Source organism: Serinus canaria, chromosome 4 (assembly GCF_022539315.1).
Source record: "Serinus canaria isolate serCan28SL12 chromosome 4, serCan2020, whole genome shotgun sequence".
Taxonomy (NCBI): domain Eukaryota; kingdom Metazoa; phylum Chordata; class Aves; order Passeriformes; family Fringillidae; genus Serinus; species Serinus canaria.
Genome location: NC_066317.1, coordinates 1316308 through 1337309, shown reverse-complemented (window position 1 = coordinate 1337309; position 21002 = coordinate 1316308). Strand labels below are relative to the sequence as shown.

The following is a 21002-nucleotide window of genomic DNA, read 5'->3' as shown; positions in this document are numbered from 1 at the left end:
CTCCAAGGGAACAAATCTGACGTGGGGCCCATTCAGTGTAAACAGCAGTCTCAAAAGAGCAGCACGCCTTTATTTTCTGATCACGGTGGGTTAACGACTGCTTGTTAGTCCCAAGGTGTTCTCTCCTTGCCCACATCCATTCCTTTGGAGAAAGGAATGGGCTTTGCCCTTATTACTCAGATTAAGAGTTTTGACCATCAAGTGATGAAGCATATGCTGTGAGCTATTACAGCTTCGTTGGCAAGTGGCAGGGCAAAATTGTTCAGGGACTGTGAGCACAGGAATGGATGATAAGAGCCTTTTCATTTATTAATCACTTTAATTCACATCTAAAACTCAGCCAGCTGAAAAATAACTAGCTTTGGAGAATGGGCACGTAGAGCGCAGCGCGGTCAGCTCATAGCTCGGTCATGACATCCGTGTTTTACTACTTGTACTTTGGGAGGCTGTGCCAGGATTAATGACTCTGGACAATGCTGAGAAAGTGTTCATTATATGAGGAAGTTTATTAGATTAACTGACTAGGAGACATTTTGTGGAGATCTTCACTGGAATGCTGCCAATCCCATGTTTTAAATGGAATATTAAGTGTTTTTAGTTCAACTACAAAAAAAACCATCACCAGTAGCTAGAATTTTTATTTTTAATTCTTTTTCCCCCAAAAAAGAAAAGTTTCAGATTGGTTTATGCAGGAATTAATGACTCATGAACCTGAGTTATCGTGCTGAATGTTCACACATTTAAAACATTTTTAGCTGCATTCTAAAAGTCTTCCAAGACTTAGATCCCCTGTAGGCCATGGAGATGGAGGTGGCAATAGATACGTTGGGTAGATAGGATAGCTGAGGCTGGGAAGCTTGTAAGCTCCCACAGCCTTGGAGGAGGAGAATGTTCGCGGTGACAGACACACATCTGTCCTTGCACCAGGGTTACCCTTGCTGCTACTTGGAGTGGAGGGAGAAGGAGAGGATTTAAAACATTTTCGTTCATTAAAGTATGACAAAAGACCTTATTCTGCCCAGGCATGCAGCCCACAAAGCTGTTTAGGGCCTGAAAGAATCAATTGAGGCGATCCAGCAGCAGCAGGACAAAAGACCTCGGGCAGTGTAATTAGCTAAGTACTGCATGCTGCTCCTTCAGTCCCCTCTCAGTTAATCAGTCAGGACAGGGATGGCTGGGTGGAAAACATCGCTGAGATCATGCACTGGCCGCTGTCACCTGGCCTCCTCTGAAAGCCATGGCTGGCTTCTGGGGTTTATAGACTGATCAATGGTTGAAACCAGCTCCCCCAGAGATGGACATCCAGGATTAGCAGTTCTTGTGACAAATGGGGACAATGCCAGTGGCAAGTAGAGAGGAGGGACTCCATCCCTACATTGCATACTGTTTAGCCCTGAAGACAAACATCGGCACAGAGTTACATCTGCAATTTAACAGGGATCTCTAGGATGCAACAGAAACAGTCAAGGGGCCACCATGATCACTGTGCTGTTGTTGTACTTGGTATTTTGTCTCTCCACGCAATGAAGGCATTAATCCTGACCTCAGTAAGGACCAGAATGCAGGAAACAATCAAACTGCTCAGGCTTTGTTCAAATCTGGGGGTCTGTCCTGTCAGCAAAAGGGAGATTCAACTAAAAGAGTTGGCTGGCTCTGTTGCTAATTCAGTTTGAGGAACAGATGCTGGGATCTTACTGGAACTGATTCTCTGTGCAGCTTTTCAAAGGGTACTGTACATTTTAAATTATTATGTTGGCAAGGGTGAGAGCAAACAGCAGCAGTTCAATATCAGTGTTCCCCAAAGTCTCTGCTTGGACAGCTGGAAACTCATACTTGGAGCCTTAAGGTTTGTTGTCCCATTTCCCAGTGGAAATCTCCTGCCAGGCCCTTTGAATGTGAGCTGGCCTTCAAAGCTCATCCAAGTTTTTCACAAGTTCACTGCAGTCTGCTTTGATACAGACAAGGCAGTGCTTGCTTTTCTCCAGCTCACATAAAGGCACTTCCTCAGAGAGTACCTTTAATGATTTGGAAGCCTGAAGGAAGGGTTGCTGCTGGCCATCTGTAGCCATAGCAAAGGAAATATTCATTCCAAGCCCTCTCTTACAGAGGGACATTTTCCCTGAAAAATCCTTCTGTGTTGCGATAATGAGCGACGCAGGGACCCCAGGCAGTGCAAAGGAGGGCTCTTTATTGCCCAAACCATGCCAGTTCATGCATGTTTAAGGCACAACAAGCCCAAGTGAACCAGCCACCATACACCACGATGTGGACACGATGTGGACACACAGCAGGCAGGCAGAATGTCTCTCACATCCCTCTATTCCATCTGAGTCACTCCCCCACAGCTCCCTTCTCCTTAGCCTTAGTAATAGGCCAGAGCCCTGTTGCAAGGCCTTCCCTTTATAAAGCCTTACCTATCAGTAACATTTCTGTATAGGCTTCATCCAAGCCCCATGAAATGGAAAAGGCATATATTGAATTTAGCAATGTCTGGTCAAATCCCTGGAAGGATATTAGTACAACTAATTCCAAACAGAGCAGTGTCTGCCATTTCTACTTAGAGGTTTCAGTGAACTTTTTGTTCTTTCCTCTTGGAACTTTTACGCAATATTCAAGTTTTCTGCAGCTTGTTTGTCTCAAACCTGTTGTTGCAAAATCGTTTGCCAGAAATGACATTGCCATCATTCACAGGACTTATTTTTAAATTCCACCAAGATTCCTCAAGTGAGAATGTTATTCCAGAGAGCTGTACATCCCAGAGATGCTGCAGAGCCTCTTGGAGCTGAAACAATTGAGTGCATTCACTGAAGTGGCCAGGAGACCATGGGGAAACAGTGTAGTTACCTTCACTGGAATTTGGCCAGCATCCCAGCTGCCACTAATGCCTCCACTCTTTCAGGAATGTCCTGGGATTTTCATTAATGTATAATTCAGCTTATAAAAGCATGTGCCTGCTGCCTTATCCCCCAGAGCTACAGCAAGTAAAGAAATGCTGTTTGGCCTCTGTGTAGTGGCTGGCTTTAGCAGGCGTATTCCCTTCCTTTCTAGTTGTTCCTGCTCCTCTCCTTCCTCCTCCCAGCCCGGGATGCAAGGGTAAAGCTTCCAGTGCATTGTGTAAACAGCATGAGGCAGGAACATGATTTTTCAATGCTTAAGGCTGAAGCTGAGAAAACAGAAGGGCTCCTTTTACCCGGATTCCTCATCACCATGTGTCTGTAACAATACCTCCAGAACCTGGCACTATGTGCAAGAAGAGAGGAGTCCAGCAAGCCAAATGGCCTTTTCGTGATGCAGGAGTTAGGGCTCACTTTGAGTCAGATATAAAACTGGAGGATGGAATCTTTGTAATCCAATTCTTTCCTGACATCGAGGGCCTTTCGCTGCCGAGAGCCAAACACATCATTTCACATCACCCTGGTTAGTGGGAACCTCGGAGATGTTTGTCCTGTCAGTTTATTTTCAATGACATTTTTGGAAACAGAAAAGCAGCAAAAAATCCCCAAACAAACATGAAGAGAACTGTGAGAAATCAGGAAATGGGGCCAAGTGGAGGAGAAGGCAGGAAGGGAATGTGTGTGTTCAATTTGTGTTTGCAGTGCTTGTATGGGACTTGTCCCTGGCACAATATGGTAAAACAATAAGTTGAAAGCCTTCCTCTAGAGAGGAATTTACCAGTCATCCTGGAGATGCAGGGCAAGGTGTAAATCCAAAGCAAGCAGGAAGGAGGAAGACAGCAGGCAATGTGCCTGGTGTTTTTACAGGTCTGTTTACCTCATCCATCTCCGTGGCACCTGACAGCTCTGGAAACTTGGACCTGCCTCAACCTGAATTGCAGCTGAATTAATCTGTGTGTCTACTGCAGCTAAAAATAGTTTTGCCAAAAAGTGTTTGGCTTGGTAAATGAATAAGCTTGGAAATGCAGGTATAAATTCCCCTCCCTAAAATGTGTGGATAAGACATTTCCAAGCAGGATGTGGCTACTTCAGAGGCTTCAGGCACAGAGAGAGGGATAGGTGCTGCATGTGACTGTGAGAGTGGCTTTAGGGAGCACCTGTCTGTGTCACCCACATCTGAAGGGACTGTTCTAGAGGCAGAAGAGAACAAATGCCTTTCTTCTCTCACCCTGGCAGTTTCTGCAGGATTATGTCCATATCTGCAGTATAAAATTAACAAAGAGTTCCTGGAATGCTGTGAAATGCCTTGTTAATCACTAGCTAAGCCTGCTCTTATCATCTTAGTTTCCAGATTGCTCCAGCCTTCTCTTGAGCTGGTGAAAAACCCTCCCGTGCAGGTTAAAGACATTTTTGCTGACATGTGGACAGGGGATTTCAGGGGCTTTTGGGCAGTAGTTAAAAAATTGACACTGACCACGAACTAAATTAATTCAGTGCTTATGAATGTGAATGTTCAATAATTTTTAGCAGCATAAGGTGCTTTCAGGACAAACTCGTAGGGAATGTGCTCTGAGCCACAAGGTGGATGATACTATCAGAAAAAGGAGATCTCAGAGATCATGTCTGGCAGAGCAGGAAGCACTGAAAGGTATTTGCCAGACAAACTGAAAGGGTCAGGACCCCTTTCCTCTCATTTTGTATGTAGACAGAGGACTGCAGCATCTCCTGATGAGCCTGCCTGGCTTTTCAGAATTTAAATTGAGGAATAGGGTAAATACCACTTCTTAAAAAGCTTATTCTTGCTTTCCTACACAATAAAATTTATTCAAGCATCTGCCTCTGGACCTTTCAGATCTTTCCTGTGGCTTAAATGCAGCACTGCTGTATTTTCACACTACCAGTAATAACTGAAAAATTGCACTGAGAATTGAGTTCCACGGAAAAGCAGTTGTCCCCTGAATGTGGAGCAGCCGCGAGGTGGCAGCAGAGGACAGGGATAGTGACTGCAGGGCCGAAGCCGCCAGGGCTGGGGATCTCTCTCACAGCGAGATCCTACGTGCTGCTCCATCTCTCTCCTGCTCTCAGAAAGACCAGGAAGCGCTTCAAGATATCCACACGGCCAGAGCAAGAACAGGCGCTTCAGTTCCCGTGCTCTTTTCCATTTCGATGGCCTGCTGCACAGAAATGCCCATTCTATAAAACTAACTGCTGCCCTTGGATCTGTGGAGCTGACCATCCCTTAAGATCTCAGAGGACAAGTCTTCCTTGGAGACGAAAGAAACTGGAAAGAAGGTGGCAGGGAGGAGGTGACAAGCTGATCTGTAGGCAAGGAAAAGGAATCTCCCGGGCTGTGAGCCTAGCATCTTTCATGGACACTAAATTCACTTGAGAAGAACTTTTAATAATTACAGAAGGCTGGGGAAATGAAGAAAGGGTTTGCCAAGAGTGATGTGATGACAATGGCTTGGACCGTGAAATTCCTCTTTTGTCCCGGCACCGCCGCTCTGAGCCGCGCGCTGTTGCCGCCCATTCTCTGGCCGAGGGGAGCTCTGGCTGTGGCATTGTGCAGGGGGTGTGACCTGGCACTGAGTCAAGATGCTGGGGTGAGCCGGCTCAGCTCCTTCTGGAAAGTCTGTTAGCTTTTCCTGCTCATCCCTAAGGATGCCAGCGAACTCCCCTGCCCCGAAGGACACCTCTCTGAATGTTCAACGGAGTTTTATTTGCTGCTGGCTGCTCTAAGCTTTGATCTTCAAAGAGTGACTACAAATGTTGATGGCTGATTCTCATTAAAATGAGAGAGAAGTGCATACCTAAATCCCTTCAGCAGCTATTGAATCCTGGCAAAAGCTCCAGTCGATTCATCAAGCACAGCTCTGCTGCATGATCTGTTTTTATTTCCTCTCAGATATAGACTGTTTAGTGGTTAATGGTCTGTATTACTGGGCATGGGGAGGAAGAAGAGCATGATAAAGAAAGGCAAAAGGTAAAAGGCACATGATAGCATCATGAGGGAGAGGACAACAGCAAACAGAAGAGAATTAAACATCTGGAGACAAGTGGGAAACCAGGAGTAATGAGGGATGGATATCCAAGAGTACTTCCTCCTGCTTGTAGGAAAGGGAACAGGGCTGTGGGAGAAAATGCCCCAGTGCTGGGGACATGGATGCAATATTAAAGGTGAGGAGTCTGGCTTGGCATCAGCACAGCATCACCTCAGTCAGAGCAGAGAGTGCAGCTCCAGAACTGCTGACTGGTGCTTTCTGTGACCCTGGAAAAGTCACATAAACATGGCTCCTGTTTTTATTCCTCTCTAATTTAGGAACAATACTTCCTGCTATCTCCCCATGGTGTTGAAAGGCCAAATTAGCTAATGGAAGGAAAGTTCTTGAGAATGATTACTGCTGTTTTCATTACTATCATTATTGCTGTTTATAATAGGTATAATGGAAGTGGTAATATTGGGGAAGGGAAATAAGGGAAAGAGAAGTGGCAAACATCAAAAGCAGTAACTGGCCATGCTGGGGCCAAGGATCTGTCTACAGGAAAGATAAGTACTACCTGTTCCAATAGCCAGAAAATCCCATAGCTTTAGATTCACCTAATTTATGGAATTACCTGATTGCAGGGTGGGTTTTCTTGACATTTCTGCTTTGAATCCATGTGAGCAATATGCCAAGGCAGGAAGTTCACTGCCTAATCATGTGATGAAAAAAACCCTTGACAACTGTCCTTTGAGAGCTGCTGATTGTCTCCTTTCTGCTCCAAGCTTATCCCCAGTGTGTGTCTCAGCCGTATTTTCTTACTTGGGAATATTTTCCAGTTACCCCAAAGTGAGACAATCCCAAACAAGTCTCCTGGCAGTTGGTCACCCTGTCAAGCCTCAGAGGGTTACAGCAATATAGGTCATAAAAGCAAGTGTAAAAACAGTAATACAAAAGTCCATGAAATCTTGTTAAACATCCTGTAGAGAAGGACACATTGCCATTTGTGCCTTGTTTTTAGAGCAGCCAGGAGATTAAAGCAGTGACTGAATTTCCTTCTATGGCTGTTCCTGTGACGCTAGGGATGGCTTTCCCAAACCTTGAAAAGTTGTCCTTAGAGTAGAGAACAAATCCAGTCTCCAACTGGTCTGCTTTCCTAGATGGTGAGGACAGCCAGAGGGAGGGGACAGAAGGTACAGGAGGCCACACAGTGCACAGCAAATAATCTGTCCACAGCAAAAAGTAATGACGTGCTCCTAAACTGATCCAGTTGCACTCAGTGCCAAAGGGGACATTTTGAGGTGGGCCAATTCTTGCACCTTTAACTTTTTTGTGAGTGGATGGTAGTCCATAGCATCCCACTGTTTGAGGGATAGGCTGCAACCACCAAGGGCTGTTTGGGGATGGTGTTTGGGCTCTGTGCAAGTGCCTGTAGGAAGGATTAGGGAACAGCTAATGCCACTGACTGTATATCCTAAGATTCATAGGGTTTAGGCTGTCCCTGAACAACACCTTACCTCAGTAATTACAGCTGCTTCCACAGACCCATCTCCATTTTTGAGGGATGTGTGGCACTGAGTGAGGAGCACTGAGTGCCATGGACTCCACAGCCGTGAGGCAGTGCTGTCTCCTATGCTGGGTGGCCACAAGTTTGACAGCCTCTTGCCTAGGCTGTAATGAGCTTGCTGTCAAAATGTTGTGGGGACTGGTTTTTTAATTGCTGAAACCTTGTGAGAAATGTGAGGAAGGACTGTAAGGCTGGGGGCAGGATGGCAAAGCAGGGTGAAAAAAAAGAATCTTTGGGTGTGTTTGGGGCAGAGCAGAGGACCTTTCCAGCAGACTCTTTGGCAAACATCTATTTTTAACTCTCCCTTTGCAAAGCAAATATTAACTCTCAGCCCTGTGCAGCCACTGGCTTTGTGTGCTCTGGAGAGGGGCGAGCTGTATCAGCTACAACAGAGGAACAGGGAATGAGTTCTTGTAGCCCCTTGAGCTGAGATCGGCCGATAATTGCCACAGGCCAAACAGGATCAAGTTAAGGTGCTCCAGGCCCCAGTATTTGTGTCACCTGGTGCTATACCCTCTGTGGCATGCTTGGAATGGATTGTTTGCAAAAACCAAACAGTGAGCAGAGAAGTAAGGCTCCCTGATTCCCAGGAGCACGGGCAGGGTGTGCTCTGCAGGCTGGGATTGGAGCTGGAAGCAGGAAGCAGAGGAAGAACAGGACAAAGTGGTCCCTCAAAGGGCAAGCACTGTTCTGTACCTGCACTGGCATCGCTGTTCTGTAGCTGACCCGGGTGCACCTCGGTCCTTCCTTGCCTTGCCCACTTGCTGTTGGCTGTAAGCAACAGGAGGGAAAGGCAGGAGGAGGCAGTGGTGATGGACTTATGCTGGCTGAGAACCAGCTGGCTTTGCCCTGTCCTGCAGCTGCTCTTCTCCCTGCCTGGAGGTTCAGTCCAGATGTCGCCCATGTGTAGCTGAGAGCTGACTTTGGTGCTGCCTCTCTGCTTGATCATCACAGCTTTTCCACATCTGTTTCCCATCCCTCTGTTTGTCAAAGCTACCATTGATCCTGGAGGGCTTGGGGCAGGAATTGTCCATGATGAGGTGTTTGTACCAAGACTCTAAAAGTGGGACCTTATACAGCTCAAGGCATTACCCACAGCAAACACAGATTAGTTCCTTGTCTTGTATAATCGATGAGAGGTGCAGAAAATGTATTGTTAGTTTTGCCTTTTGTTACAGAATAGATCCTGGATGCTTCTTGAAGGCCTGAATCCAAGCTGCATCACAGGCCCATCTTCCTTTGTGCATTAGTTGAAAGAAGACTTGATTTTCCCTGCCCCTTCCTCTTTTAAATGTAGAAATCTCTGTGGGAGCCTAACAGTTTTGTGCTTAAGAAGGTGGAAAATTATCTTAAGAGCTAAGCCTTCTTTCCTCCACTGGCTTAGGAATTTAGAGTCACCAAGAGGAGTCAGATGCAAACTCATCCAGGCATGTCTCCTTATCTCTTGGAGCCCAGGCCAGCAATCTGTTTTCCATTCACTTCTTGCCACTTTTTGCTGAGGGGCTGGCTGCTGAGATTAACCTTGCTCCCAGGACAGGAAACAATCATGCAGGAAATGGAAAAGTGTGGAAGTGTTGGGGCCTGCAGGGCAGTCCTAGGAATGACCTTGAACCCTCAGCACTTGTCAGTAACTTGCATCCCTCCTGCATGGATCCCTCTGGCATATCTGCAGCTGGATTGCATCTTTGGTGCCCACAGTCACTGCACCATCTGTGCCACTCACATCCTGGTGCTCATTCACATGCTCAGGCTGAGTGTGGGAGAAAATGCCTTCTTTTGCCTGTGTTAAAGAACAGATTTACTTTAAACTATTGGAAAGGTTTCAGAGCACTTCTAACCCTTCAAAACTGTGGAATTTAACTTGTTCTTCCACTGATCAACTTCAGCCTCTCAAGGTAAAATCCCTCAATATGAACTTTGTATGATTAAATTAGTGGCATAAATTAGTCTGCACACTACTATGCTTTGTACTTGGGAGCAGAAATGTTATTGTAGAACAATGCAGAACACTATGAGAAAAAATGCCTTCTTTGCTCAGCTGCAGCATAAAACAATAACTAATTTGGAAACTCCTTAGCTTGGAGTATAAGTGGCAGTAGCTGAATTCTCTTGAGATGCTTGTATGCACCAGGGATGGGGAAATCCAACAGAGACATGGCTCCAGGGGGAGACCTTTGCCTTAACTATTTCTTGATTGAATTGTCTTAACTGCTCTGTCACAGTTGACACAGAGGTTGGGGACAATGGGGAGGAATTTCTGTCTGCTGCATGTCACTGCCCCCCAGTTGTGACATGGCATTAAGGCTGAACAAGGGGAGCAGCATATCCTCTGGAGACATTCAGCAGCTCTGCAACTTTGTTTTTGGGTTTTGAGAAGCATCTCTGAACTCCACAGGGGATTAAAAATCTCCAACACAAAGCCCACATCAATTGAGCAGCTCAGTGAGTTTTCTGAGGAAGGCCAAATATGTGTGGCTCTGCTACACCTCATAGTGGACAGGGAAATGAAACATCCCAGTCTTCCCAGTTTGAAGCTCCAGTCTGGGCTCTGAAATGTGACTAAAACCTTGGCTGCTGAATTTGCAGTGAATACTGCAAGTATTCACTGCAATTTGCAGTCAGATTTTCTGATGACCTTGTGAAGAGATGAACCCCAGATTCAACAAAAACATATCTTACCTCTGGAAAGAATGGAAATGGTTCCAGTAAAATACTTGAAAACAAGACGTCTAAAGCAGAGAACATTTTTCTGTAATGCTGCTCCTGGGAAAGTCAGGGACTTCTTGCATCAGAGAAAGCTCCCTCTCTCTCTGTTCCTTCATGAGGGAAAATTGCTTCCTCTTTCACCCTGTCAGTTCCTATAAAATCTTTTTCAGCAGCTCAGGAATTCTGAACAGCCACCTCCAGGAGTTCATATGTGATGCTTCTCTTCCCATCATTATAATACCTGACACGAAAAGGGCAGTAGTTTGCTGCTGCTTCTGTCAGCAGAACTGTCCTAGCCTGCTGCATGGCTCTGCTCTCACCTGTGCAACTGCATGCAGTGTGCACACATCATTGCTTGAGTGATCCTCTTTTTTGTTGAGAAACTCAAGCAAGTAGGTTTGCAGCTTCAGAATCACATGTACTATTCCTCATAGAAAGGACACAAAGATGGAATAATCCATCTTAAGAGCTGCAGAGAATTTGTTTCTACAAAAGCTCCTAGAAGAAAGGGAAGAGAGGGATAAATAAAGAAAACTTCTTTAAAATAACCAAGAAAGGCTCTCAGTTAGCCAGTGCTCTCTGAACCTACAGTAACCATAGTGAGCCAAACAAAAGGCAGCAGTAGTAAGTCTTATGTATCCTTGGTGATCCGCTTAAGCAACTTCTTGCTTTTACAGTAAGCCAAGAAAAGGGGGAACACATGGGTTTGAAGTCTCCTGCAGGATCTATTGAGTGACAAGGAGCCTCCTCTAATGCAAGAAAATGGTCTGGAATGTTCATGCAAAGCAGGACTAGGGGTGGCCTTTGGGATTTTCAGCAAAGGGCAGTGGGCATGGAAGGCTTTACTGCAGAAAAGACAGCGGCAGGACTGGAGTTTGCGTCGGCCCGAGGAGACTGTGGAGGCCTTTTCAAGTGGGTGCATTTTAGGAGAAGCCAGCTTGGCAGGGAGCTCCTTGTCCTCTCCTTCCAAAAGAGCCTGACAGAATTGGCTAGATGGGTTTGTGATAAACAGGAGAAAGGAAAAGGTGTGGGACATGCTGGAATCACAGAAGTTTGATGGGATTTCACAAGATATAGGAACCATCCTGTCTGGAACCTCCTCTGGAAAGGGATACTTTGCTGTTGCGTGTTTCTCATTGACATGGACTCTCCCCAGGGCCAGGGCCTGGGAGCTAGGGATTTGCAGAGACATCTGGAATAAGAGCCAGGATCTGGATCATCACCACCCACAGAGCACTCGCACATTAATTAGACAGGACAGAGCAAGATAGAACAATTGTGTCCATTCCATTCAGGTGGGAAATTGAGGCATGGAAAACAAGAGTCTTTATGCTATTGACATGTTTTGCTGTACAGATGATCCTGCTGACTTCAAGGAGAAGGGGTTGTTCTCCTCTCCTGGCACTGCCTGGGCTCTGGTCACAGCACCTGTAGTAAGACCAGCCATTGAATCCAGCCCCAAAGCTTCAAAGTAAGACTGATTTTCAGGTATTCCTCCATCCCATACTTGCCTGAGTCACCTCTCATAACTTGACTTGGCAGAGCAGTTGGCCTAATTCAGCCAAAAGGAAAAAAAACTTCAGCCCCTGGCTCGCTCCCACTGGCTCCTCCTGCTCCTGATGGATGAGTGACAATCATTACACCCACAAGGTTTGCTGGCTGCATTTCACCTTGTTTTTCCCAGCTTAAATAAACCATAAGAGGTCTTGCTGGCTATTCATTGATTGGCCCCTTGCACAAGGTCCTGTAGCTTATGGCCATCATATTTTTGCCACAAGTGATTACTGAGGGTGGTTTTGGCAATGCTGTGGCTACTCCACAACAGACTGCAGTGCTGGCTGTGCCCTGGCTAAGTGACAGCACTGAGATCCTCTGGGGATTTAGAGAACAGTAGAAAACTCACCTTCCATTTCCACTCACTCAGGATCTGGTGCACAGGGTGAGTCAGGCCGGTCAGAGCAGGGAGCCACAGGCAGAGGTGGTCCCCACCTGGTGGTATTTGGCTGCTGTGGCCTGCATGGTGTGCACACATCTCCCATCCTCAGCTCTGTGTCTCCAGCACATCCCATCCTGGGCTCTGTGCAGCCTTGTGCAGTGAAGCAGGTGTTCATTTAACCAGGTTACCTGCATGTTGAGGTTTGTTTGCTTTGTTGATAATTCTTACACTGTGATAGAGCTTTGTGTGTATACTGCAGCTTGCTTTGTTTGAATCACTCAATCCTTCCCAGGAAATATCACCACTCCTTAAACACAAATATTTTCAGAGGCATGCAAAGATGAAGAATGGACATGGAGCATCTGAGCTTTGCTTTGGGAGACAAGGCCTTGTTTCTGGACTTTTGGTGGAACCTTATGAGTTTTTTTGCCTTTTTTGCTTCTCTGAGCAGTAGTACCAGGTCACAGGCCTGCTGTGAATGTTTTCTTCCAGGAACTTTCAGGAATTTGTATCCAAGTAACCCCAGCTGGGTAGATGAGAGATGGGAATGCTAACAGGTTAGTAATAGATGAGAGAACTGTGTCAATAATAAAATGTCAGTCCACATCTCCATTTATACTCTCTCCTAGTCCATAAGTAATAGAGGTTTGGTGCTGCCATCAAGAGCTTCCAAAGGCACAATGTGGGTCTGGTTTTAGGTCTTGCTCATGGACAGTTTAAGTACACAGGAGCGAAGCAATTCACTTTCAGCCTCTGGAGGAATTTGCAGATGATTCTACTCATGCTAACAAACTTTCCTTCATGGCATCCTTCACTCTGGAACTCTGGCTGCCTGCTTGGCCTTGCAAGCTGCAGTTTAAGAGCCCTTGGCATAGGGATAAGCTGGAATGGATCAGGATTTGAAGAAAGATTTCTTTCAGTGCAGTTAATAATGTTATCAGCATTATCAGAAGTATTGCAGGGTTTAGTCTTCCCTGAAAGTGTTTGATTTCACATTCTTTATAAAGGTGAATATGGAAGAATCTGAATGTCCATTTTCACTGCAAAAGGAGAAAAAGGAAGGTCTAGCCCATGTAGTTGCAAAGAGAACCTTAAAACAGTGTTCCTGTGAAGTGAAAAACCTCAAATATATCATTACAATTGGAATTGTTAGATCATAAAGCAGAGATTCTGCTGATTTTTTCAAGGTTAGGGTTTATCTAGGCACAAATGAATACAAATGCTTCTGATGAGTATCGCAGCCTTTGAAGTAGCTGGTATTTGTTACAAAACATATTTTTCCAAGCAGGACTTTTCTCCAGTATACATGCTGTAACATAAAGCAAAACCAAACATTAAATCCCTTCTGTTGACCATATCACAAGTTAATCTAACCCCTAGTACCCCACCATTGTATTTCATTGAAATGATACCCACCTGTTCTGCTTTACAGCAGCAATAAACCTCAGCAATACTGCATTTTTCGTTTGTTATTTATTTATACTGGCAGCAAGTTCTAATGTTTCATCTCTCACCCTTCCTGGTAATTGTGATACAAGGCTCTTTATGGGAAGGCTCATTCCTGTGGTTTTATCCATTCTTAAGAAGAAAAGAAAAAACTCATTCATCAGTGGAACGACTTCCTGGTAAAATGAATGACAATGATTTTTACCTCCCTTTGTAGGGGGTTTGGAGACTTTATTGGCTGATGTTTGGGGAAGTCAGATTTTACATTTTAGAAGGTACCTGGGATGGAATTCCTTGGTTAGGAGGAACAGACCAGCTTTGCCTGGGAGAAATCACCATTCAACACCGAAATGAATGCCCTGGTAAAAACTTGGGCAGTATGTCTGCATGTGCTGAGTTACATGTCTGGGGCATGGCTTAATTACACTCTACTTGGCCTGACTTGAAATAAAAGCAACTTCCAGAAGTATGCATGCAATTCCACTGCTCCAGAAATCTCACCCCTGCACATAGCTGCCCTTCCTGCCTGGATCTGAGGCAGAACCAATCCAGCTACCTCTCTTTGTCTCAGCAGGATGTCTGGGGAGGTGAGTGCCTCAAGGAAGTGCTTCTGCTTCTGCTGTGCCAGATGTTCCACAGGAGCGTGGGTCCCGTGGCATCTGCTCACACAGGTCACAGCCTCTGTTGAGCAGGGACTGCAGGGAGCTTTGAAAAGCAAATATTGTGGTGGCAGGTTTTGCACTCTAAGTAATTATCAGTTGCACTTGGAGCTGGTGGCACTCTCCAGTCTCCTGGAACTCAGGATTTGCAGTGCCCAACATGGCCCTTTGCAGAGTGAGTGCATTAGTGCACAAGGCTGCAATTCTGAGATCCTGGGCCAGAGTTTCTTATCCTCTGCCTTGTCACTGACTTCCTTCCAGACTCGGTGTATGTCTGCTGGCTCGTGGATGGGGAGTCACTGTGCCATGTACATGATGGGCCCTACAAAGCAGAGGGAAGTGCCCTAGGACTCTGCTTCTAGCCTTGTCACTCCATAGCCTGCAGCAGACTGCTTACTTTCTCATAAAATTCCAATAATCATCTGCTTTCTTTATATCCCTAGCTGAAAAACCCTACAGAGATGCTGCACTTCATTAACTACCTGCACCTGAGTGCTCCTGCTTTGCTGCTGGCCAGTAAGAAATAAACTGTTGTTCATCAGGCATCTGGATCCCAAAGGGGAGTTTAAACAAAAAAAATCACATCCAAGCTCTTCTAATCCTGGCTTTGCCCTTGGGCTGGTGCCTGGATGCTCTTATCAAGAGGCATTCCATGGCTGTTTTGCTGGAGTTCACTGCTTCCAAATAGCAAAGACTTTTCAGGCTTATTCTAAACAGTGCTTCTTGGCAGAGCTCATCTGGCTGCTGCTTCCAAGCTCCCTTCTATATGAAATGTAGGGGTGGCAAGCACAGGCTTTTGAGTGAGCTGACTGGCAAGGGGTTTTTTTAATCCAAGAGCAGAGTTTGAGTCTGGTAGATCAATTCTTTGAACAGAAACACGCTCAGCTCTGCAGGTGAAAGCCAAACCGTGTCGGGCACATCTCACTTTCTCCCTTCTCTCCCGGGCAGATCGAAGAGGGAGGGAAGGCAGATTCCCTGCCTTCCAAGCTGCAGGCTGGTGATGAAGTGGTGAACATCAACGAGGTGGAGCTGAGCAGCTCCAGGAAAGAGGCCATCTCCCTGGTGAAAGGCTCCTACAAGAAGCTGAAGCTTGTCGTCCGCAGGTAGGCAAGAGCCACAATCATTCCCTGCCTTCCTCCTGCCCCACAGGCCACCCAGCCATGCCCCTCACTTCTCCAGCTGCAGGCCTGTGGCTTGGCCTAATCTGAGCACAAGCCTTGTTTTGAGCACACAGGCATGAGCCCAAGGGCAAATGCTTGTTCTTGCACCAATATTTCCAGGGCTCCTTTGTCACTGATATGTGACAACACCCATTTCTCTTGCACTGCTCCCCTGCCCCATGACACTCCAGGATCCCTGTTCAGTGACGTACAGGCAGTCTCATCTTCCTCCCGTGTGCCTGGGGCTCCCTGCCAAAGGGTGACAGCTCTGTACATAGCTCTTGCCTCATTTGCTGCATGGTGTCACTGTTGCTGTGGCAGCAGAAAGATTTCCACTGGCCTCATCAAGATTTGGAGCTGTTTGGTGTTCTGCAGGTGAGTGATAGAGGATTTTGAATCAAAGATGTTTGGGTCTGGAATTTATATTGCTTGGTTTTTTAAAACCTTAACAGAAATGCTACGTCTGTGTCTTTTGCTGTGGCCATGTCCAGTTTCTTTCTGTGCCAGTTAAGTGATAGCTGGTATCACTTTATGGAGTGCTCTGTCCTCAAGCTCCGCACTTAGGCAAAAAGGAGTCTGGGTAAAGATCAGCACAGCAAGGGAGCTGTCATTACTCAAACAAAAGGTGTCATTTTGCGTCACTAAATTGGAACAACTGAGTAACATCTGAGTGGTGATGCCTAAGCTGGGCAGCTGTGACCAGCTCAGACACCCTCCTGCTCTCTGGGCTGTACTTTGTGCTTTGCTGATTCTGTTTGGTTGTTTAACTAAAACAGCTTTAGGTAACCTTGAGCAAATTCTGAATATTTATATACAGAGCTGTTACATGGTTTGCACACCCATTGGGAGAGGATTTGCTAAAGGAGTTCATTGCAATATGAGTGTTTACAAAAATACATTTTGGATTTGGTTTTTTCTTAAAGTCTATGTAGATTGTAATCCAAATGTACTGACTGAAGAAAATGTTTATTTCACGCTACCTTAGCAAAACTGTGGAAACAGAAACAGTTTGTTTTGTAATGCAATAGTTTCTCTGCATTTTTTGTATTCCCAACACCTTTCCACCATTTTTTCCCTCTTTAAAGAGTATGCAAGGGGTTTTGATGTTTTTCTGGTTTGGATTATTATAGTGAACAAGAAAAAATATTGGTTGGGAGTCTTTCATGGCTTCATTCATCACCAATAGAAGGATCAAGCACATTAACTTTTAGAGGTATTACATTCACACACCATCCCCTTGCCAAGGTACTTTGAATCCTTTGTGCACATTTAAAACTCAGTGATAATCCATAAATTTAGAACTGCAAAATTGCAGTTAAGAGCTAAGAGCCCAGCCTTCAGGTAATTTGACCCGGTCCCAGCTGACCCTGCAGTGCTGGCATGAAGGCAGCAAGAATCAGGAAATGTGAGGTCCTGACTGCCCTGTGGGCAGTGGGTCACAAGTTTCTCTGAATTCACTCTGTCACCAGAAGTGGCCAGACTCAGCACACTGGCCAGGGTAGAAGAAGAGATTTTGTCTCCAGTTCTAGAAGGTAAGGATTCCAGAGGAGAATGGTGAGAAAAGAGGAAAGTGGTGCAGATTACCTTGACTCCAGACAGAATGAGTTTAGCCATTTAGACAGGTAAAGGCAACACCAACCTGCTTCCCACCTGGGTTCATGTTTGGTTGGTTGGAGATTTGCACTACTACATCATCTGAAAATAAAGTATTTTTGAAATGCTTGTGGTGCTTTTTTTTGTAAATTGCCCATAATTATTGAATTGAAATGCATTAGGGTTGCTTGCTGCAAGTACCAGCAGTTTGAAAATTTCCTGACCTGTTTGTGACCGGAATTTTTCATCAGTGCTCTCAGTATTCACAGAAACTCTTCCTTACAGAGCTACACAAACTCCCACAGACATGGACTTTACTCCTTAAAAGTCATATACAAACAACAGCAAAGTCTGCTTGGTGTATGTGGTTCTGGCTCTCTGCAGAGCATATTCCAGGTCAGCATGTTTTTGAAGGTTTAGCTGTCTGTTTTTCAAATGGAAACCTCAGAAGTTCTCTGTAATCACACCAGATAGAAAGCACACAGTTTTTAAATCAGATGTATTGTGCCATAGCCCACACAGCATACTCAGATTGCTATTTAACCTTGGCTTTTATTTCAGGACAAAGGTAAGCTTTTAGTACTTAAAGGGTGAGCTTCTCCATGTGTTACTAAGCAAAAGTAGATGTTACAACACCTTGCAGGTCTGCAGACTGGCTGATGCAATGAATGGTACTTCCCTTGGAATGTCACAACTGATGGATGTGTCATCATCAGTCTTCATCAACTCAAGTTTGATTGATCAGTGTAATGGAGGGACAAGGTGGGAATAGTTTCAAAGAAGGGAATGTGAAGGCAAAATCAGGGAAAATTCAGGGCAAGATAAAAGGCTACAATAAATAACAAGAAAAATTTTCTATCTCACATGACCAGCACAAGAGTATTTAGTAATGAGGACCAGAGTCTGCCTCTCACTCCTGTGCAAATGTCGTGCTGTCCCCAGGGAGGGACTTGCAGGAGGAGAGACATGAAGCTGTGAATTTATACACTTTCTGCTTCCTTGCTCACAGACTTATAGTAGGGCAGAGGCAGAGAATGCCCTAATGAGCCCCAGTGTTAAGTAAATCCTGTGCCTATTCCCTAAGAGGATCTTTATTTGGGAGATAAATGTTGATCAGTTTTCATGGATGCTCTCTAGCTGCATTTTGTTTGCCTTGTCCCCAGCTCAGAAGCCCTCAGTGACAGTTTTCAAATGTTCCATTTTCTCTGCTTCTTTAGCACAGCTGCTCACACAGCTCCCTTGTTTGAAAGGCTGTTCCCAAAGCCAGGTCCTGCCTCTCTGCCCATCCTCACTGCTTTTGCCCATTCATTTCCATGACAATGGTCTCAGATATACGTGTGTGTTTGCTCATTCCTGTACACCTCAGGCCTGCAGCTGGTGTGCTGTGAGGGGCCTTGCTGACACTCACACTCCATCGGGCTGAGGCCAGAAGCAGCTGGCGCAGGAGCTGCTCGCAGCCCAGGGAGTGACTCAGTGTGCCTCAATCACTGCTGGCGACAAATGTCTCTCACCATGGGCACCAGAACAACCAGTTTCATCAGGCCTGAGGAATTCACAGGCTGATGCTGGGGAGGTCGCTTTGCTCAGGGTTTGCCCATTTGGAGCAGTCGGTGTGAATCACAATGGGAAACTGGAGAGACCAGTTTGCTGGATTTTGTAGCAGGGAGGCTGGGCTACTGTCCTCAGCAAACTGCCTTACAGAGGTTTTGATACTCAGTTGATCTTTAACCGGATGGAGAAAAAGCTATTTGAGAGCTACAGCTACAAAAGAAGTAAGACTTTGCTGGTTTGTTGTGAAATACATCATTATTTCCAACCTAGGTTTTTTTTCTGTTGCTTCCTCTCCAACTGCAGTATACAAGCAGAGTTGGATGCAATTACAAAAAGACCCTTTTCAGTGGTATCAGTCTGATCTAATTGTGTTGTGCATGCCTTCATCAGCTGAAGATAAGGTTCAAACCATGGGCAGGGCCCTGTGTGCTTTACAGCCCTTACAGTGGCCTGGAGCAGTTGCCAAAAATAGGCTTTTGCATAGGTCAGTGGGCAGGAATGGCTGCGGGAGCATCACCCTGTTTACATGGCTGGACATGCAGCGTGTCAGTAACTGCGGCAATTAGGGCAGCCAGGCATGGTGGTACTCGGGGCTGTGCCACCAAGGGGACCCTGGGCCGCAGGGGACAAGTCCCACGCAGCCTTTGCAGCACAAGCACCGCCCGAGCCAAGCCTCCCGCTGCCAGGGCACTCCTCAGCACTGAGGCTGCAGGGCGGGTAGAGGGCACAGCCCGTGCAGTCCTTCTTGTTCAGGGGACAGTGCCCTGCAGAGGGATCCAGCCTCAGGCTGGGTTAATTAATGCAAAGCTCTATTAATATTTGCTGGTGGAACAGCAATGACAAATGTTCTGCAGAGAATTAACAGGGTTTTGGGCCCTTGCTCTGCCCATACCAATGTGCAAGGGCACGGCAGATCTCTTCCAGGCTGCTGTTTTCAGGGCTCAGGCCAGCACAGATTGGGATGTGATGGTGACACTTGTGTTTGTAGAGCCACTGAGACTGGACAAAGCATAAATCTCAAACTAGCTGTGATTTACAGCAAAACTGCTTGCTTCAGGATGCCCATGTGTGCTCTTAGCATTTATCCAGTCATTCTGACACCAGTGACTGCAAGAAGCCTGTTCAGGTATTATTTATGTGGTATATAGAATATTCTAGTGAAGATCAGTATTCAAGGTGGTTGATTTTCTGTTTTCAGTGATAGTGGTTTGTGTCTGCCTCAGCCTTAGCAGTACCTGCAATTCCTTTCCTTCTCAAAGGACCTCAGACTAAAAATACAAGTCAAATAGAGGAGTGGGGACAGAAAACATCCTCCTTTTCCTGTTGTGCTTAAAAAACTGTTCAAAAAGGAAGGATTAAGCTTATCCTTGGCTATGACCATAATCTGCATGTTTGTTTTCACGCATCCCTACAGATTCCCTGTATCACTTGGGTTATTTGGGTAATTCTCTTGGTACATCCCTGGCCCTGGGCCCTGTTGCCCAAACGATGAGACCCAGGGGAGATGCCGGGAGCGAGAAGGTGCTGGGCTGTGTGGGCCTCCCGGGGCCACAGTGCTGCCTTTTCAGACAGATCTGGTTTTAATCAGCTCCTTTAAACACCTCAGTGGCAAGATCAGGAATTAAACCCAGACATCCTGAATACTTGCACTCACGCCATAGCTACAGAGCTGTTCTTGGTTTGGCAGCAAATTACTATAACTGCGGCTTTAGGAAAAAATACAGGAGAAAAGTCTTGCACTCCACCTGATGAATGACCCTATGGAGGTGTGGAAGGGCGGGAGGAAGATGTCAGCACAGCTGACATCTGCGGCTCAGAGCTGATTCAAGCCCATGGAAATCAGTGGAAAGATTCCCACAGACTCCAAAAGGCTTTGGCTTAGACCCTCACTGAGCAATGATTTCCCTCATTGACCAGGAGAAAATGGGCTATTCCTGGAGAGAGGGGAAGCTGCTGGCATTTTTACAAAAAGACAAGTGCCAACACAATTCTTCAAAGAAGTCTGTCCGCTAATCCTTTCCTCTTATGACACTAATGTAATTTTGTGCCGTATTTGACAGCGTGCCAAAAAATTGCATCGAATAAATCTAAGTTTTGTGAATGAAATGAATGAGAATTGGCGCTGGCCCACGCCCCGCTCCGCAGCAGCGCAGCAGCGCCTTCCCAGAGAGCTGCTCTGCGGTGTGCTGGGGTTTGTTCAGTGCTGATGGCTGAGGGAACAGCAGAAAGGAAGGCTTCATGCACATGGAATGTTTAACTGACAGCTTAGAGCCAAAGCTGGCATCCGAGGACTGGCAGGGTGGTCTGCATCTGGGGTTGGTTTCTGTTTGTTGTGATCTCCTGCTCGGCTTTCCAGCGTGCCCCTGCTCATGTCTGCTTGTGTCTCAGCTCTTTCAAAGTGCTTCCTTTTATCACTGAAAAAATGAGCCTTTGCTTGGAGTCTGCAGCTCCTCATGTAATGCCAGTGGGTGTGACCAGCCAAAGCCCACCAGGGGCCTCACCCACAGTT

At 46.0% G+C, this 21002-nt stretch overlaps 1 protein-coding gene across 2 annotated transcripts in view; it reads left to right on the top strand.

The window, feature by feature from the left end:
* SHROOM3 (shroom family member 3) overlaps nt 1-21002 on the top strand; it is a 111511-nt gene that overhangs the window by 17849 nt on the left and 72660 nt on the right. For both annotated transcript variants that reach the window (XM_030238935.2, XM_030238934.2), the window contains exon 2: nt 15138-15292. In XM_030238935.2, coding sequence (XP_030094795.2) covers nt 15138-15292 — 155 coding nt within the window. The remainder of the gene's footprint in view (nt 1-15137; nt 15293-21002) is intronic.